This window comes from Neolamprologus brichardi, chromosome 19 (assembly GCF_056152115.1).
Source record: "Neolamprologus brichardi isolate AB-2024 chromosome 19, ASM5615211v1, whole genome shotgun sequence".
Lineage (NCBI taxonomy): Eukaryota > Metazoa > Chordata > Actinopteri > Cichliformes > Cichlidae > Neolamprologus > Neolamprologus brichardi.
Genome location: NC_142122.1, coordinates 8,418,346 through 8,438,461, shown reverse-complemented (window position 1 = coordinate 8,438,461; position 20,116 = coordinate 8,418,346). Strand labels below are relative to the sequence as shown.

The 20,116-nt window shown below is 40.8% G+C and overlaps 1 protein-coding gene across 1 annotated transcript; it reads right to left on the bottom strand.

Moving 5' to 3' along the window:
• Nucleotides 1-862: 862 nt before the first annotated feature.
• Nucleotides 863-19,086, bottom strand: map3k9 (mitogen-activated protein kinase kinase kinase 9). The gene is made up of 11 exons (XM_006798582.2): nucleotides 18,472-19,086; nucleotides 16,845-17,258; nucleotides 11,444-11,624; nucleotides 8,947-9,095; nucleotides 8,449-8,624; nucleotides 7,796-8,036; nucleotides 5,773-5,895; nucleotides 5,474-5,615; nucleotides 5,231-5,343; nucleotides 4,080-4,859; nucleotides 863-3,120 (listed from the first exon to the last, which is right to left on the bottom strand). The coding sequence occupies exons 1-11, from the start codon at nucleotides 18,857-18,859 to the stop codon at nucleotides 2,666-2,668; spliced, it is 3,162 nt and encodes a 1,053-aa protein (XP_006798645.2). The 5' UTR covers nucleotides 18,860-19,086; the 3' UTR covers nucleotides 863-2,665.
• Between the last annotated feature and the right edge of the window lie 1,030 nt (nucleotides 19,087-20,116).

Sequence of the window (20,116 nt, the reverse complement as noted above, 5' to 3'; positions counted from 1 at the left end):
TAGATTTTTAGAACACTAAAGTTACTGGTAGAAAATAATTAGTTTAAGCTGACACGAAGCTGAGGAGACCCAAAAGCTTGGGCTGCCAGGTTTGTGGGACAAAAGCGCCAGTGGCCACATGGTTGGGGATTATCAGAGTGCATTGGTTTTCATCTGCAATCTGAACATATGCATGAAAGCTTAAATGGTGATTCTAAATTGTCTGTAGGTGTGCTTGCAACAAACAAAAAACCGTCTATCTCTCTATTTGCCCTGTGATTAACTGATGATCTGTTCAGGGTGTATCCTGCATATCCCGTAAAAAGCTCCAGCCCTACCAAGAACCTATATCAGAGGTGGGCAATTAATTTCCCCAATGGGCCAAATGAGAAACTGGGACAGTTGTAGAGGGCAACACCAATAAGCTGAACTCAATCCTACTCAGTATTATTTTTATCTTATCGGCGCAGCCCTCCACAACAGTCCCAGTTTCTCATGTGGCCCCTTGGGAAAATTAATCACCCATTCCTGCCCTAGAGGGAAAAGTGATTAAGAAACTGGATGAACATTGTGAGGCATGCACAAAGGAAGCTGCAGAGAGTATTACAGCACATTGGGTGTGTCATCATAAGTAGCATCAGCGTGTATGTGCTGCTCTGTTGTTGGTTTGGTATGTTTTGGGTATATATTGAACATTTCACATAAAATCTACATATTTTTTACATGCAAAATAGTTCACTGGGATAAGCAACACAATTTACTCTTGAGCTACTCAAACCCTACTGACTGGCCTAGTGAATACACGCTTGTGTTATCATCATCATGGCCCATAGTCACATAAACAAATGTAGAGCCTTAACAAAGAAATACTGATCCAGTTAAATAGTTTACTATGATTTTACTCAAGTGTGTTCCAGTGCAATACAAATCAGTCATTAACAGTATTGTTCCCAGCATGAGCAACAGTTCAGCTTATTCGTGGTAACGTTTCAGACATGACACCTTAAGTTTGTTTCAACTACTGCCCATAGTTGAAATACCGTGTTTCTACATTGAGCATGAGCACATTCTGAAAAAGCATTCACATACACAAGTACATCGGGTCACACTTAGAATAAAGAGAGCTGAAATATAAGAGGCCACTTAACATTTGGAAATAAAATGAGAGAATCAGGCATTGAGACTGAAGTCAGAGAATATTTCTGTTCATTTTTTTCCACATAAGTGTTGCTCTATTTTAATGTGGTGGATTTACAGTTAATTAACAGGATTATCTTCTGGCAGAAGCACAGTAAATCATTCCCTAAATATCTTTTATTTTGTTATAAACTGCCCTGTCCAGGAAATGAAAACAAGTAGAATCTGTGAGGAAAATCCCAGTTTAAATGCATTAAGCACCTATTTATTTCAAAGCTGCTACCTTGTTATTTTTCATTTAATAAAATGACTAAAAATTGTCATCAAATTAATTTTGATATGTAGCTGTGGTCATGAAATCTGTTGAATAGTGCAACATCAGAACAGACCGAGTGTTTATTTGCACAGATACTGAAAACCCTAAAAACATTTATGGAAATCATTAATAAGTGTCAGAAGGCAAATAAAACAAATTATATAAAAATAAATCATCAGATAAATTAATTAATAAATGCAATGAAATAAACGCAAATATAAAAATAACCGAGGCTAAACTTCCACATGCCACCAGGGCCTGATTGAAAGTGAAGTCTTTCATCACTGAGGCTCACATAACCTAAAAGCCACTTTGTATCCCTTATTACATCATCTTCCTAATCAACAATTTATGAGGCAGACAATTTACATAGTTACAAACACAAAGTTCCCTTTTTAGTTTGGAGAAATGTTTCTCTTCTGGCTGCTCTTGCAGGGTTACACCAAATAGTAGACAGGAGAGGGAATGGTCTCTATTTTGAACCCAAGCGGTACTGACATTCTTCTTTATGGTCACCATACAGAGCTCGAGACGACGTCAGACATTAGTTAACGGAGACCGTTTCTAGACTGTAGGTTGCTAATACAAAGAAGTGCACATATTATACTAGAACATCCCCCATCACTGGGATAGTGGAAGTGACTGGTGACAACAGGTGGTCAGTACAAAACAGGAATCCATCTGCCATGAGAACAGGAGTGGGTGATATACATGTACAGAGGATTTCACATAACACAATGCTTTTACAGACAAGCAGAGCCAGAGGTTTTTGACAGTGGGAAAACCTGATGCTTTACATTCATGATGCTTTTCAAAAGTGCACTTTATTAAATGCACAATCTTTAACTCAATCTTAAAATCAACACAAGTATGCAAAGCTTTATGTAGGTGAAAGCCATTAATGACTTTAGTCTGAAAGAAAAAAAATAAATGACACATGAAATCTTTTTCCTTTAATGAACAATCGAGCAGGCTTGGGTCAGATTATATTTTCAAATTCTTTTATTTTTTTGTTTGAGCAGTTTTGGATGCAAGATTTAAAGATTTACTGCAACAAATGCCAGAAAGGGAGTGTTTTCACAGTAAATATCTTCCTAGCATTTACGACCACTGTGTAGATGGAGAAAGGTGAATAAGTTCCAGATTGCTAACTGACCCAGATTTGTGGTCATCCAAAAGCTAACAGCAGGTAGAGTCTCCATGTTGTGTTGGACCAGTGAGGGTCAGGCTGGGTTATGACCAGAATCCTGGTTTGTAGCGGTAAGGTGAGTCTTTAGGAAGACTCGTCTCCGGTCTGCAGAGCGGGATTGTTCCATCCCGATGCTGTCCCTCATCCAGCTGATCCAACAAATTTTCATTCCGGCGTGGGGAGTACGGTGTTGGGGCCTCCATGGGTGTGGGTAGCACTGTTGAGTCTCTCCCGAACTCTACGGTGGGTGGAGTCTCTGTGCTTGAGGTGTGGGCAGGGGAGTCGCCGTTACCTAGGGTCTGTCCGTTTCCCCTGGGCCTCGCTTCTGCCCAAAACACATCGGAGCGCGCTCGTGGTGAAGGCCGAGGTCGTGCCACAAAGTCCAAGGTTTTGGGGCGTTCAGGAGGACAGCGACGGCGGGGTGTTGGTGGGAAGACAACATTTGGATTGGGCAGCCGAGGGACCTCTGAACAGTCTTCTTTTAAAATTCTGAAGCCACCTGTTGTAGCAGAATAAAAGTTGGCTAATTGGTTGGCAAAAAATTTGGATATTATTATTAAATATCAGCTATTGGGAAATGATTCTAAACAACATCATCCGGTTAAGGATGCTTTACCTACAGACTGGATATAAATGATGGACATAGCAGAAATGCTGTGACTCACTCATTAACTTAGCTTGAACAAGACATTATGAGGTCCGACTGTGAATTCACTTAATCACAGGAAAAGTTTTTACTGAGGTAATAGAGCAATGGCGCAGGTTTTTAGACTTTGCAACAGAAAATCTTTTAGCAGCCACACATTTTTCAGAATGCAGGCAGTATATAGCTGCAATCTAGCATCTCTTTGCAGATTTGTAAGCCACATCCACATTTGTCTTTGGTTTTACCTACTCAGAAAACATTTAATTAAAATAAATATGATTGTTTAAATGTTGTCTTTTCCACACAGAATTTACGTTTTTTTTTTCAGGTAATGGCTAATGCAGTGATCACAACATAACAATAGCAACATGCTGGTGTTGATGCTTAATTAACACTGTTAATCCTGATTCCCAGGCTTCTGTCTTCCTTACATTTATGTTAGACATCATGGGAACCAGAAAAACAAATCCAATTAGTCCACAAAACATCATCCATCCATTTTCTTTTATCTATGTAGTTCAGACTTGGGGGAGGCTTGGAACTTAACCCAGTTACCATAGGGCGAAAGGTGGGTTACACCCTGGATAGGTCGCCAGTCTGACACAGGGTTAACATAAAGAGACCGACAACCATTCATGCTTCAGAACTGAAGAAGTTTCTCAGACGAGAGGAGAAACATCTTCAAGAATCTTAAAGAAGTCCAGTCGCTTTTCTTTTCAAGCTCCTTAGACTACTAAGACCTAGATGACTGAGAACCTGCACAGACCATTCATACTCACAATCACAACATGGCAACACAGTCAACACTTTACCTGCGTTTTCTAATGTTGTTTTTTCCGGTAATGGCTCCAGATTATTAGGTGGGCAGCTCTTCTTGATGGCTCCGTCTGATGGTGTTCGACGGAGGCTGCGTGAGGAACTTGTGGTGCAGGGAACATGTGTGGGTGTGAGCGACTGGCGTGGGTTGCTCTTGAAGCTCTCAAGGTGTGTGTTGACCAGTGGGTTGATTGGAGTTTGGATGGCCTGATGCTGTGAGACATGAGAGGGAAGAGGAGGCTGTGTGGGCGGTGAGGCAGGGCGGCAGACCAACAGCTCCTCGCTGTCAGAGCGCAACAGCGAGCGAGTGGAGTTGCAGTCAGACACTGATGATAAAGACAGCAGTGTGTATGAGGAGGGTAAGCCTCGATTTGGTAGTGAAGGTGCCGACGGTTTGAGCGGGCTTTCCCGCCGGAATAGTCTGCGCGTCGGGGGGCTTGTGCTTCGCCTCTGGCTCCCCGTTCTGTGGAAAAAGCCCTCCCAGCGTGGTTTGATATGCTCTTCCGGTTGGGCCAACGTTAGCAAGTTGTAGCCCAGCCCGACGGCTGCAAGCAGAGCCCCGCAGCCCAGCAAAACCAGTTCAGAGCGTCTGCTTCCACCTGGGCTCTTCCTGCATGGTGGTGTTCCTGGCACCTGACTGCTGAGGCAGTATTCATCTCCATCACCATCAGCAGCAGCGGCAGCAGCAGTGTGGGTCTCCTTATGGAAGGGAATGCAGAGGTAGGACTGACCAGGAGCTGCTCCTGGTTCAGTAGTGAAGCAGCAGTCTTCATTTTCTGGAAAAAAAAAGTACCATGTTTGAACTATAAAACTTATTTAATCGGTTAAACAACATAAACATAAAACTAGTTTCTTTCTTGATATATTGACAGAAACAATAGTGTATGTTTAATAGTGGAAACCTGAAGTCTATTAGTATTTCAATTCCATCTTTCTAAATTCAGTTTGCTGAAAGTGCATAATCTTCATACAGCTGCAAACATGCACATCTGTGAGTCTGCCAGGCCAACCACTAAGAACCGTGTGGGAGTGAAATAGCTCACTTCCAGCCAGCCTGCCACCTTTAAGCTACAGCTGTTCCCTCTAATATAATGTGGAGTGTGCATATGTCAGACAAAAACAGATCTACTACGCTCTTCCTGCTCACCCATCTCCACAAGGCTTGGCACTCCAGGCACTGCTGGGCTGTGTCTAGGGGATCTGCGGAGGTTTGGGGCACTGCAGGACCGTTGTCGGCTGCCCTCATGGGGAGGCTTCACACTGTGAGCAAGAAAGGGTTTTGTATTCCAAATCATGCCTTTTAACTTTGGAAGCAATTCCAATATTGGAATGCAACAAAAAAGTATAAGCCTTACTCCACAAAACCTCAGCAAAACTACAGTCTTCTCACCTTGCATCAGCGCTATGCTCCCTGTAGGGGCCACATCCACGTGTTCTGCCCTTCTTTCTTGACCCCTTCCTCTCACTTTCTTCCTCATCAGGTTGAAAACAAGTGTTGCGACCCCAACCTGTACAACCTTCCCCCGGCGTGACTGCAAAATAACATATTGCTAAATCTTTAGAAGGAAAATGCAAAATGGGCTTTAAAGAATAGTAACAAATAAAAAAAGGAAACTACACGAGCCAATAACAAGTTTGATGGAAAGTTAAGTTATGGAATTTAATAATAAAAAACTGTATTATGCTTACGCTGGATGGCTCTCAGGCGAGGCAACATCGGTGGACTAGTGGGAGGGCTGGAACCGCTGCTAAGCAAACTCCTCCGTCGATCATGGGAAGGAGATGCCTGCACAGTGATTTTGTGCTGAAAATCTAAAATATTTAATCAGACTTGCATTAGTTTTTCTAATTGTGTATGCGGTACCTTAGTAAATGCAAATCCAAGACAAAAAAAGTAATATGAATTATATTACATGAATAGCTGGCAGCAGTAATGGAGAACAATTTTGATTAATCTTTATTTCTACAGTGTCTGGACTGATAATTGAGTGTGTATGTTATTAAAATCATCATCACGAGTTGTACAGCATTATGCACAGATACTGTATAAAAGATGGACATCACACATTTTACACATTCACTGATTTGAGTGATTTTTAGAGGTCCCGATTGTCTGATTACAAGCCAGTCTGTTTCATGCACATGCACATTCACTCTCTAACAACATGTTAGCGTGTGGCTATGACCATTAGTGAGTTCTTGATTGTGAGTGAAGAAGACACAGTTCGTTAAAATAGGGCTGTAGAGCAGGTTGTTAAATATGAGTCCACTTTTAAAACATGTTTTAAAACCTATTTTTATTCTTTGGCCTTTGACCTCAGTGAGATTTAGTTTCTCTTGTAATGAAATTAGTTATTAACTAACTAATTAAATATTTTTCTTTTATTTGGCTTTTATTATACTTATTGTAATTTTGTTATTTAGTTCCAATGTACAGCACTTTGCGTCAGCTGTGGTTATTTTTTAAATAAAGATGATAATGATGATGATGAAGCCCAGGGGCAGAATTGACCTATCAAAGACTCCAATCCGGCACACTGGATGGCATTTGAAATTATGAAGGCGTACACAGATTTACAGTTTTACAGATTTTCTATTAATAAATACACCCTCCCCCCCAATTTGCCATCCATACTGCAATCAAGTAGTTTCACTGGTCCATCCCACTAATGATCACAGTCAGTAGTATGTGGCCCACAATATAAAATGCATTTCACATCCCTGTTGTAGGGGGACCACCATGAAAATATTCATACCAACAAACCTAAATCACCGCCAGCCAGCTGAGCATAAACATTTCAGAGACACTAACAAAGGAAAAGTGGCTAAATTTCAAGCTATCCAGAGCTCAGAGAGCTCAGAGCCAGCCACACGTCAGTAGCCTTGGTATGAGCCTCGGTATGAGCAATGAAAAGACAAGTAAAGAAGTGAAAAGGATTGATGTCCTGCTGTTTGGTGAAATTAAAAACATACAAGAAAGTGAACAAAGTCCCTGTCATTTATTATTTTTTTATACAAATCTGTCAGAACTGCTTTTGTTTTCAAGATAATATATGTCAAGTAAAGGTAGGTATACCCCAACCCATTTTCTTTTAATTATTTGCAGCATGTTTTTATGTTCAGTTCAGTGAGAGAAGTTCCTGCAACTTACTCCATTTCAGGGAAAAATGTAAGAATTTCTGTTAATATGAAGAAAGGGACTTACTGGGACATACTGCCTTCACTTGTAGGGCTTGGAAGTGACACCTATCTTTTATACATAGTCTGTGATTACCCATGAGGAAACTATTGCTATTATCTGTCATCTGAGTGTGACGCCACACCCCAGCTATGTTGACTCAAGTGACAAAGTTGAAGACAGCTCGAAGCAATGTCTCAGTGTCATCACAAGGCCATATAAAAAGCTTTTTATGAGAAAAATTCCAACTAAGAGCAATAAAAGCAGCAAAAACCACACATTTGTTAAAGATCTTGTCAGTATGATTTTCTTTATTGATCATGTGACACTGTGCTTGTCATGCTGATGGGAATGAGTTTTTATGAACAAACAAAAATATAATTGGTAATAATTACAACTATTTGCATAAACAATGGACAAAACATACAGGCGGAGTCTATAAATTCATTTCAGCTTGCTATAATCAACCAAGGGTGAAATATTGTATAGTGCAACTATGATTTTTCTTTAAGTACCATATTTTGTTTGCATTACCTGAAGGCAAGCTGATCCTGTTTCCATCCTTAAGTTTAAGGCGGTTGCGGCGGAACTTGCCCTGCCTGCTCTCCACGTGAGGCTTTTCCTGGTAGAGCTGGTGAATGATGATATTGAGCTCTCGCTCCAGGATATGGATCTCACGTTCAGCTAGTTCCTGCTCCCGCCTCCTCAACGCCTCCTCCTGATACTTCTGCTGCAGTGCCGCTCGGGTCAGCTCCTCCTCCCACGATCTCAGCTCCTGGGAAATCCAAATACAAGAGGTGAATTTAAAAAAACAACAACACTAAAACGTACAGTAAAAACAAAGCTGTATTTACAGTGAATGGGAAAAAGAAAAGCTCAGGACATCCCAAAAATGGGGTTGTTTTTCAGGAGTTTGGCTCGGCCCCTTAGTGCCAGTGAAAATAACTCTTAATGCATCAGCATAACAAAACATTTTGGACAATTTCATGCTTCCAACTTTGTGGCAACAGTTTGGAGATGGCCCTGACCTCAACCTGACAGAACACTTTTGGATGAATTAGAGGGGAGACTGTGAGCCAGGCCCTCTCACCCAACATCAGTGTCTGACCTTACAAATGCACTTTTTTCCCCCCTCAAATGACCAGCAATTTTCCAAACTACCTGCATCAAAGACCTCTTATCTTTACCTTTTCCTTGGTCCTCAGCTGATCAAACATGTCCTGGATCTCCAGTTTCCAGTCATCTTGGAGAGAGTGGAAGGATTCTGCTGGCATTTCAAAAAAGCCTGACTCCTCAATGGCCGTCAGCTGGTCTAGGATAGCTGTGAACTGTGGCCGAGAGTGAGGGTCTGGGCTCCAGCAGTCTGTGGCACCAGATGAAACACAATCCAAGCAAATTCGCTCTTTAACTGTTTCCAGAAAGTAATAAAATATTCTGTGCAAGTTTGATGCTTGTAAGTTATGGTTCACAGGATCTGAACACAAAGGAATCTTGTAGTTAACCATCTCATTTTTGATAAAAAAAAAAGAAAAAAAAAAAAAAAGAAAGAAAATCTGTGGTATGTTTGGGAAAACAAACTACCATCTGGTTAACATATTTGCTTCTGAATCTCAAATATGTGATTCCTTCCATCTAAGCTGAAGGGCAACACTTCACATGAACATTGAATTATGTTCTTTTCTTACCCTCCATAAGACGTGCAAAGGGCTCAGGACAGGTAGACGGGATTGGCAAGGCCATTTTGTTCATCGCCACTCCATAAGCTACTGCCAGACCATCGATACCACGAAATGGGACTTCTCCAGTCAGCAGCTCCCACAACAGCACACCATAACTTTTAGATTTTTTAAAAAAGGAAAACATAAAAAACAGTTGCTGAAAAAAAACCCCGAAACTAAAAGATTCATGAATTCAATTTGGATATATAACTGAAAAAACAACAACAACAACAACAACAAAAAAAAACATCATCAGCTTCTGTGCTCTCAGGAGAAAGGAGCTTGATGTACATGCAGAAGTACTTGCACAATATCTGTCAGTGTGCCTCTAAAGCTAAAAGTGTGTATGAATATATGAATGTTAAGTACGATGCTTGCTGAAAGAGACTGTGAGTGTTCACCAAACTCCATGTTATTTGAATAAATGTCAAAAAAGATTAGTGTGGCACTGCATTTGTGCACCACTCATGTAAATACCAAGGTGAGATATAAAAAGGTCAAAATGAGAAAATGTCAACAGGACAGAAAAGAAGCTCACAGATCCATGTGACTAATGCTGGAGCTAAATAACCAAGAAATCAAATAAATCAGGAATGCGTGAAGATCAGTGTATGACAGGTTAGTCTTTACAGATTTAAATCAGAAGGACTTGGAAGTAATGACACAAGCTATGACCTGACTGTCTACACAGTTTATTCACCTATATAGCAATTAAACAGGTCAAAACAAACCACTGTTCTTAGGAATTACTGTATTCGATCTGTGTTTATGCTACATCAGGGTGGAACATTGATTAGGAAGAAGAAATAATTCCCCTTTCTTGTCAGCACTCTTGAGAAAAGAGTTACTTTTATAATGCATACTTCTTGGTCTTGGCTCCCACAATTCTCACACTATATGTGATAACGCAAACAAGTTATTAATCCAATAACGTCAGGGAACTTTGAAAATTAACTGTTTTTAAAGTGTATTTATTCATTCATTCCTTTAACTGGTTTTCCAACCAGGGTGACAGAAGGGTTGAGTCTATCCCAGTTTTCATTAGGTGAGAGGTGGGAGACAGCCTGGACAGTACATCACAGGTCTAACACAGACAGACAGACACTTCACCCCTACACATAATTTAAAAATAACTTTTTATCCTGACATGTTTGTGTGGGAGGAAGCTAGAACACCCAGAGAAAACGCGTGCATCCATAAGGAGATCAAGCAAAATCAACACAGAAACGCCCCAGGTGACCAGCAGGCTCAAAGCTGACTGTGCTAAACCCACCACCAATATGCTTCCCACACTGAAATGACATGCCTAAATTAGACATTCAAAGTGGAACAATTGTCATCTCATTTACATACACTGATGCTTGAGTTGGTGTGACTTGGCTTCAGACTGCTCTTGGCTCTGTATGATATCTCAGAGTGGGGATATCCTCTTTACTGTCACTTCAGGAGTACAGCTCTGTCTGACAGCACAGACTACCCACCCACCCACTGTGTAACCCTTCTGTTAATGAAGGGCAGCCAATCAGAAGAAAGCTGGTTTAAAGGGTTTGTGAAGGAAGCTAAAAAGGCCTATTTCAGATGCATGAACTGAGAGGATTCACCAAAGGACAGCACAAAAGGTAAATTTAAATTACTTTGACCTGTAAATCATGCACAGTTACTCGAGCACAGTTTAAGGATAAAAGCATGGAGATGGAAATGAGGATATAAGGCGAAATCATGATATCTAAATCCTCCAAATAAACAGGGCATTGTTATGTATTTTATTAAATATTCTTCTGATTATTTCCAGACAAATACTCCTTCCAGTTGATCAGAGCTTCCACTCACATCTTCAGATTGCTAATTTAGTATGAACAATGATCCAGACACCCAGTGATACACCACTGGAGACAAATGATCATATATTAGAAGCTAAAACCACCACATGCTTGACAGTCTTGCTTAAAACATGACTGCAAAGTAAATCAATCAACTAGATGACAGGCCTTTTCAACTTTTAGCATAACAAATAACACTGAAATGAATGTATGAGATCTCTGCTCTCACATTAAATATGGAAATGAAAACACATGAGCTAAGTATGTGCAGTATATCTTAGCGGTTATGGGTGTGAAGGTTGCAGGTGTTTCTCTGTACACATTTCTGTAAATCGGATATGTGATTACAAAAATATTTAAAATATTGATCTTTTTTGCTTCATGATTATCCGTTGGTATGTCAGCTTGCATAAAATATCACAGTGCATAAAGCTACGGTTACATGCACTGCATTTGTGTACCCTTCTCATAAAACTCAACATAATGTTCTTGTTCCCATGTGTCAGTCTGTGCTTTGTCACTATGGCAACTGCTGCCCGGGCTGAACTTTTTTCTAGTGCGTGGTGTTTTAACCGTTTCAGACCAGTTCCACAACATGATGCTTTTGTTTTTTTTCCCCTGCAAAAACACCCTCCCCTGCCCACCTCCAAACGTCGCTACCCTTGGAGAATGTAGATGAGCGGATGACTTCAGGAGCCATCCAGGCGTAGGTGCCGGCAGCGCTCATCTTGGTTGTGCGGTGCCACTCTCGAGCCAGTCCAAAGTCTGTGATCTTCAGAGTCTTGTTGCTGAGATCTTCCATCTCAACCCTCTCAAGGATAAGGACTGGACAGGGTGGCAATGTAGGAGGGGGAAGTGATGAGGGAATTTTTCATTGCATGATGGGGAAGAGGTTGGAGGATGTGGGAAGGGGAGGTATACGTGCAGATTGGTGGGAGGATTGACGTAAAAATAAAAGGTTTCAGTAATCGCCATCAGAAATGTTTAAATGTTGGGGAAGGCAGCAGCAGGAGTACCGTGATAAAACACAATGCATGTGGAAACGCAAAAAATTGGACATGTAATGATTGAACAAAACAGGGTGCGGTTGGTGGGAGGCCATGATGAAAGGATTGGAAGGATAAAAGTGGAGAAGAGAAAAGGAGAGAACAAACAGAGAAACCAAGAAATGGTGAGCTACTCCAGTAAAGCAGAGATGAAAACCACCACCCTTGATCAGTGACAATCCTCTCATTGTGTATTTTAACAGCACAAACCTCAAATAAACACTGATAATATGCTTAAACTATACCCTGCTGCGACACACCCATTTTCACCATTAGGCATTAAAAAAGAACCCAATCCCAACATGCACAAGCCAAACAGGACTCCTCCTAACCACATGCTGCTTCTCCCCCATTCAGCTCTGCACTGCCAGACCATCTGCTGTGGCCGTGCCCAGTGGAGGGTGTGTCTGCAGGCTGTGGTGCACATCAAGAACCCCCTTCATCTGGTGCTCATGTGGCTCTAATGCTAGATGGGCAGTTTTCGAAGAAACTGAAACCAAACACATGGTTAAAGTAACTCCTGATAGGGAACTACAACATGAAACAAACTCAGCTGATTCCCCTTGAGGCCAAAAATGCTCCTCTCACTGTAATGTGCAGTGCTTTAGATAAGAGCATCTACCAAATGGCTATGAAGGAGAGGCCAGAGAGGCCAGAGAGGCAGTGGAAACTGAACAGATATAAAAATGGCATATTGCCGAGTGGGATAGAATGAAAAGCAAAGCTATGTGTCATTAAAGCAAGAGTTGCAGTTAAGCTGGTTGTAAAATTTAGAGTTTCAGGTCAGCAAACGATGGAATATACAATTAAAATAGGATGTGGTGGATTAATAAAACTGTTTTTTAAAATATGGGTCAAGTTTTGACCATGTTTTGTAAAAACAGTCATACCAAGTACACTTCACGCTAGAAGAGAAGCTTGAGGATGGCCAAAAACACTAAGTCTCTGGAGAACAAGAATGTGCAATAGTTCAAGGAACTCCCAACTTTCTTTGTAAACAGAGTTATGCAGCTCTAAACCAGACAGTTATCTGGCCAACACTGCAAGTATAACTGAAAATTAGACTTCCACATAGATCAGTTCCTGTTTTACAAAAAGAAATCTTAACTTTTCTGCCTTTTTGGGGGATTAGATGCATGATGCTGCCTTCAAACCCTTCATTACCACAGCAGCGTGTGACTAGGCAGTGTCTCACTTCTCTAATCACTATAATTAATTTCTTTGGATGTTAAAGAGACCTACTTTATAGAATAAAATGGGGAATATTTCATTGGGGAATTTCCTAAACTAAACTCAGATACATGTACCTAAATGTGCCCTAATTTCTATTTAATTTACTATGCATAAAAAAGTTCTACAGACAACATATCTAATGTTGAAACTGAGAATAACTGTCTTTATTTTAAGTAAGTGTTCACTCTGAATCTAATAGAAATAATGTTGATGATGAGCATCTTTACTGTATTGAGAATTGTATCATACTTAATCCTGAAGAAAGTTTGCATATGAACCAGAAAGCATTTTTTAATTATTTCAACAGCTTAGGAGCCCCTTTGTTGTATTTTTTGTTTAATAAGGTGTCCCTTTTCTTTTCAGTGATGCACAGGTGTGGGCTGTAAACCAGTTAGCCTTGCACCTGGAGCCATGATCTCCCAAAATGTGCAGAATATGTTTTTGCATTGTCTTCCTGAAATAAGCAAAGGCCTCGCCTGGAGATGTCATCTTGATGGCAGCATACAGTCATTGCATAAAGAAAGTACACCCACATTAACTTCTACAGTTACACATATTTATTTACCGCTTATTATTTTTGAATGTTACATAGTGGTTTTTCAAAAGGACAATATTTGGTTCTTAGCAGCTTTACTAAGCCAAAATGCAGATTGTGAAAAACTCAGTACACCCTTACTGCTTCCAGTAAGTATCCAGTAAGTAAGTAAGTAGTTATGCTAATCAAATACACGACTTGATTAATTGATCATTAGCATGTGTGATCTCCCCTATAAAAGCAGAAGTTTTGGCAGCATTCAAGTATATGTCAATGCAATTCCAAGGAGGAGAGATACTGGGAATGACCTTAAAGAAGCAATTGTTGCTGCCCATTAGTCTGTGAAGGCTAATAAGACCATTTGCAAACAATTTGAGATTCATCGTTCTGCAGTGAGAAAGAGTCACAACTGAAAAACATTCAAGAGATTTGCCAGTGTTCCCAGGAATTAATGTCCCAGGAAATTCAGCCCAAGGTCAGACAGTGCCATGCTCAGAGAATCCAGTGTCAGACTCTAGCATTTAACATGCTAACCAAGCTTGTAAAGTTCATGGTAAGGCAAACAGAAAAAGAATGAATGAAGTTTGGCTTTAAGTTTTTCCTGCAGAAAGCTCTTGTCTCTAAAAAGAACGTGGCTATCATTAGCATTGTATTATAGCTACAGTAAGCTGTGCTGCAATGGAATAATGTCCTTTGGACAAACGAGACCAAAGTGGAGATCTTTGGCCATCATTTATGGCGCCAGTTTGGGAAAAAACAGGCACAGCATTGGCACAAGCACCTCATACCAACTGCAGAGCACTGTGACAGGTTGTTTTTTCCTGCCACAGGACCTGAGCACCTTGAAGTCATTGAGTCGGTCATGAACACCTCTGTTTACCGAAGTATTTGAGAGTCAAATGTGAGGCTGAAGCTTGGCTGAAAGTGGGTCATGTAACCTGACAAGCACAGGAGCAAATTTACAACAGAATGGCTGAAAAAGACCTCAACTGGACTAAAATGCTGTGCTAGGACCACCAGAGTGCTGTGCATAAATGAAGGTTTGCAAACCTCAATAAACTGAAGCATTGTTCTAAAAAAACGAGTAGACCACAATTTCTCCCCAAAAATGTGAGATAATGATAAAGTCAAATGGAAAGTGATTACTTTATGCTAATATTACTGAAGGTGTTTCTACAAGCTTTTGACTCATGGAGCATACTTAGTTTAAACACACTGCATCTGCATTTTTGGCTTAGTTTTTGTTAAATAAATAATGTAATATGTTGACATATATGATGTGCATCTGAAGTTATATTTACTTCATTTTAAGACCTGCTAAAGACCAGATATTTTTGTTTTGTCCCGATATGTGAAAGCTTGGAAATGCCAGAGGGTGTACTTTATTTTTAAATGACTGTAGGTTTCTGATAGCAAGCTCAAATTTTGATTTGTTAGACAAAAGGACAATTTTCCATTCAGCTCAGTACATCTTAAATGAGCGCAGGTCCAGAGCAGCTGTTTGTGTAGAAACAGTGTAGAATTTATACAAAATATAACTGAGCATTATAGTATAGGCCTTTAGGCATTCACTCAGAAACCACAGCACTGAAAGGCGCACAGTTTGATTGTTAAGAATCAAATTAAGAATTAAAGAATCAGATTAAGGAATCGGCAAGGTTTTTACAATTCATGCCAACAGTGATATGAGTCAGCAGTGAATTAATTACAGAATTTTTACCTGGGAGCCAGAAGACTGCTGCTAATCAATTATTTTTCAGAGTTCTCCTGTGCATCTAGAGAGTTCTTCAAATTCTGAAGTCCTCCATGTTCTATAGATAATGAACTCCCCTGAATCTTTTTTTTTTTTTACAAAATAAATATTATTCTTTCACTTTCAAACTATATGACCATTCTGTCTTTTGCAGACTGATGCCCCCCCCCCCCTTTACTACTAATAAAAAATGTAGAATCTGTGAGATGTTGTTCTGGTGTTTAAATTCAGTCCTGTAGCAGTCCTAGTATCAAGGTCAATGACTTCATGTGTTGTTTTTGTAGTAGTTTAAACTTAAATATAGGGCTTGAAATTGTTTTATTTACATTTTAGTCAGTATCTTAACTTTCTGGAAGGATTTTGCAGTCTCTAAAGAAAAACAGATAGATATTCTTTCATGTTATGTATGTCTTCGCTAGGTAAACTAAATTTTGAGTCACAAGAAACAAAGGAGGGGGGAAAAAACAATCACTGGCATAACTCTGAAATAGCTAAATGACAACTGCTGCGTCCTGCAGCGCTCCTGTACCGTGATGAGGACATGGGGTTTCCCCTAATTTCCCAGGATGGTAACCAGTTAGACTGACTTTAACGCTTTAAAGCACCCTATTGAAGTGCGGCGTCTGAGCTGATCACTGCAGAACAAGCCAATGGCAGGGAAGAGGCTTGGGCTATGTATTGTCAGAGCCTCCAATAGGCAGTCTGGGACAGAGCATTGGGCAAATCCTCACTAATAGGCTTGGGATTTAGGGGATCCAGTTGAGTAAAATGCAAGATTACAACTGCTCCATAAACACACACGAAAACTCCTTTTCCTCTCTACTCTCATTCCTGAAGTGAATGCAAGCAGTGCAGGTCACAGAATGAGCATTACTTTCAAAATTCATTTCATGTGGTACTTGAATAGTGCATCAGCAGAGCTATTATTGTCCCAGAAAGACTGTAATATGATATATCTTTGGGTGAGGGCTGTTTGGAGGTGTTAAGCACCAGTGATTAGTATCAGCGACAAAGTCATGTCAGTCTTTGCAATCGTGGCATTGCTGGGTGTAGATAATAACCTTCTTGGCCTGTATTTTGTTTGGCAATTACATTCCTTATTGTATGTAAATACTGAAAACCAATGTTGTCGACTTAAATAAAAGTCCATTTCAGCATATTTCACATTTTCCCCACACATATGGCAAGACATATGATGGATCAAAGACCTTTATTGCTTTGAATGCTATAACTTATGCATGAAAGACATCAAAGGCACAGACAGTTGTTCAATTAATTGAATATATTTCAAAATAAAATAGTAAGCCATGTCTCTAAGAACAAAGCCAGATACTCTTTTTTTTTATTTTTATAACATTTTCTCTTCAGGAAACCTGTTTTTCAGATCAGACAAACAATATGAAAATTGGCCTTTTTCACCATTTTTCAGCATTGGTTCTTAAACTTGGTAATAAAAAGCAAAGTGAGGTGACTCTTACTGTTGCTGGACTTGAGATCCCGGTGAATAATGGGGACGATAGCCTGGCAGTGGAGGTAGTGCATGCCTCGGGCAATCTGCACAGCCCAGTCAACCAGAGTACATGGAGGGATGCGTTTCCCAGCTAGAGCCCGGTTGAGAGGGCCTCCTCGGGCATACTCCATTATCAGGCACAGGTTAGGCTCCTGCAGACACACTCCCAGCAAACCCATAATGTTGGGATGGTTGAGCATGGCAAAGAGCTTGGCCTCCTGGCGAACGCTCTCCATTGTCTGCTCCAAATCTTCATCGGGGTCCCGTCGTGCTGCCTTCACCGCCACCTCTGCACCCCGCCACATTGCACGGTAGACTTTTCCAAAACCACCAACCCCGATAATTTCTTCCAAGGTGAGCTCTGAGAAATCAATCTCAAGAACTGAGAAACAAAGAAGACACATATGAGACAAACATAAACATCAGCTAAGTGTATTTGTACTTACAGCCATCCAGTGACATTAGAAGTCAGGGTCAACCTGTCTGCAGCCTTTAGGATTTCCCCATTTTGCTTTTCAACAAGGTACATGCTTGCTAGCAAGGATCATAAAAACAGGTCATTGAGTTGAAGGAGGCCTTCTTAGAGCTCTAAGCCACCCTGCTGCCCCAAATTCAGAAACTATCCCTCTTGCTGTTACACAAGGATAAGCATCTGTCCTAAAATCTGGCTAGAATGTCTGGAGAAGGAATAAATGCAGGTTATATAGAAAAGAAGATTTATGTGCTGATGTGAACAGACTCAGTGTTTGAGGCTGTATGTGCTCATGTTGTAGACTCCTAACAGTATGCAGACTGACCTTGATGAATATTTCAGGTGTGTGAAAGTAGGCCAGCTGCCTCAGTATGAAGACATAAAAGCCAACAAGACTGAGACAGCTGCTAACAAAGACAGCTGAGGTGGTTTGGTCTGCCCAAATAGCATGTGATAGTTTGTGTTTTATTACCTTAAAACACCTGCATATGCTCACATGCAGATTTGTAGTTGTCAGTCAAAAAACAGTGGCTTTGTACCTGTGTTTGGAGCATCTTTATTGCTTAAAGGCCAATAAGAAGGAAGAGTATTTTCATTTAGGGCTTCACAGTTTAGTACACATAGCTACTTGTAATTATGCTCAGTGCATCTTTCTGAGGCCTTGGCCCTACATTTCCCTCCAGAAGTTACTTTTATTTTTCCCTAAGAGAAGAATTTTACATTTCTTTCTCTCTTGCACCTGGAAACTTAAAAAAAATCCTTTCTGAAGCTCATAACATCGTTCAAATTTCATCTAAGAATATCTACAGGATTCCAGTTCTGTGACAGGCTTCCTGCCTTGTATCCTGCACACTTTGTGCGTTGTAATTTGAGAACTGAGGTGGGGTGCATCACTGTTTGTTTGAAAGGCCGTGTGATGAATAGTGGTCCTGAAGCTGTAAGGATGCTTGGGGCAGCCTGTTTCTAGGCCAACAGAATGCACTGCGCCTACCATGACACAGCACTCTACGTGGTTTTCCCCCTCTGACAAAAGATAGGAGAAAAGACTGCAGCCTTGTGCTCCTTTTGAGTGATAGCACATTGATTTCATTAGCAGAAGTATGAAGCACAGTGGGATACTCACGGTGCAAAGGAGGCACGGGGTACTGCTGTTCTGAAGTGGCCCGTATTTCCTCCGGAATGCCGGTGCCTTTGCTGACATAATTAGACGGGAAGATGCCTACCCGGTCTGCTATCATACCGGTCCACCATCCCTCATCTCCTGACACCAGGGAGTCCTTGGACAGGACTTCCACCAGATCCCCCTTCCGAAGGCTGAGCTCGTCGTCCGCAGTCGCTTCATAGTCGAACACGGCCGTCCAGAAGCCCGGCGCGGCTGGTCCCGTATCCGGCGCGGCGCTGATGCCATTTGCCGGTGTGGGCCAGCGAAAGACATCTTCCTCTGCTTCTTCCGTTGAAGAAACGCACGCCTTAGGACTACTACTGTCCAAAGCGGGTTTGAAGACATCCATGGACGCGATCCATAGGGACTACCTGGATCACTGCAGGCGCATCCACCTGGCGCGGCTGGCTGGAGGCTCGGTGCGCCCTGCTTCTACAACACACACACACGGAGCTAAGTAGCGGCTAATCCGGCACACAAACACTGCAGGAAACCACCATCCTGCTGCATCGCACGCCCCTCAGTCTCAGCTGGCTGCTATCAAACATGCAGCGCCTGGTTATTTTCAATGCACAATCCTACACCCAATCATCGCTGCAACTTCTCGGACGCAGTGGTCTTTATTCTAAGCCAATTGTGCCAGCGTGGGAATCATCCCCGGCATCCTATTGGTGCACAGACACGTCAATAACACTTTATTTCCCACCCTTGTCCCAAGACAGTGTCCTTTTATTTAGTCGTTTGCCTTCAGAAAACCAAGCAAACCAGAACAAAATACTCAAGTTAGGGTTAAATTCCATGCGCAATTTCCTGAAATACAAAACAAACAAACAAACAAACAAACAAACAAACAAACAAACAACAACCCCAAACAAAACAAAACAAAAAGAAAACAGACAACATAACAACCCTCACTATTTTAGTAATGTGATTAAAGAATGAGTGTATATAGATAGCTGAAATCCAATCAGCTGGCATTCTGCAACCCACTTTTATATTGATTTAATTAATTCCAGCCTATTTGCAAAAAGTATAACTATCCTTAAATGTTATATTTTAGAAAGTCTCCATAGTGGAAATGCAACAAAAGTGATCTACTTGTTTTCTCAGCCTGAATGGAAACCACAAGTGAACAAAAGAAAATAAAGTGAACAAGAGTCCTCTATTGCTTCAGTCCACTTCCTGACACGTTTTATAAGAAGCTGCTTGCAGTTTTAGTTTGTACCCTGTATTTGCATGGATGCAACATGGATTTAAATAAATAATGTGAAAACAAGATGACTGACATGATGGAAGCCCAACACCCAAACATAAGAAAAGACATGGAAAATATAAACAGCATTATTAAGTTTCGATATTTTTTTACTTAACATGTCAAAAGCAGTTTAAAATAACCTGTAAGAATGATAAAGTCACAAGCATGAGGCTAAAACTTAAAATCTGACCTCACTAAATAAACAATATGAGTTAATAGCTGGAAAGATTAAAGAATAAAAAATTATGGCCTAAATATTGTTAAAAAAAAATCATCTGCATCCCTTTTTCCTCCTTTGGCACAAAAGAGCTTCCATATTTTGATATAGTTGAAAAAAATATTACGCAAGCT

Coding starts and splice junctions, on each gene's coding strand:
- map3k9 (XM_006798582.2), bottom strand. CDS start 18,859: ATGGATGTCTTCAAACCCGCTTTGGACAGTAGTAGTCCTAAGGCGTGC. Junction 5,616..5,772: donor TCGCCTGAGAGCCATCCAGC/GTAAGCATAATA, acceptor GTTATTTTGCAG/TCACGCCGGGGGAAGGTTGT. Junction 5,344..5,473: donor GAGCATAGCGCTGATGCAAG/GTGAGAAGACTG, acceptor TCTTGCTCACAG/TGTGAAGCCTCCCCATGAGG.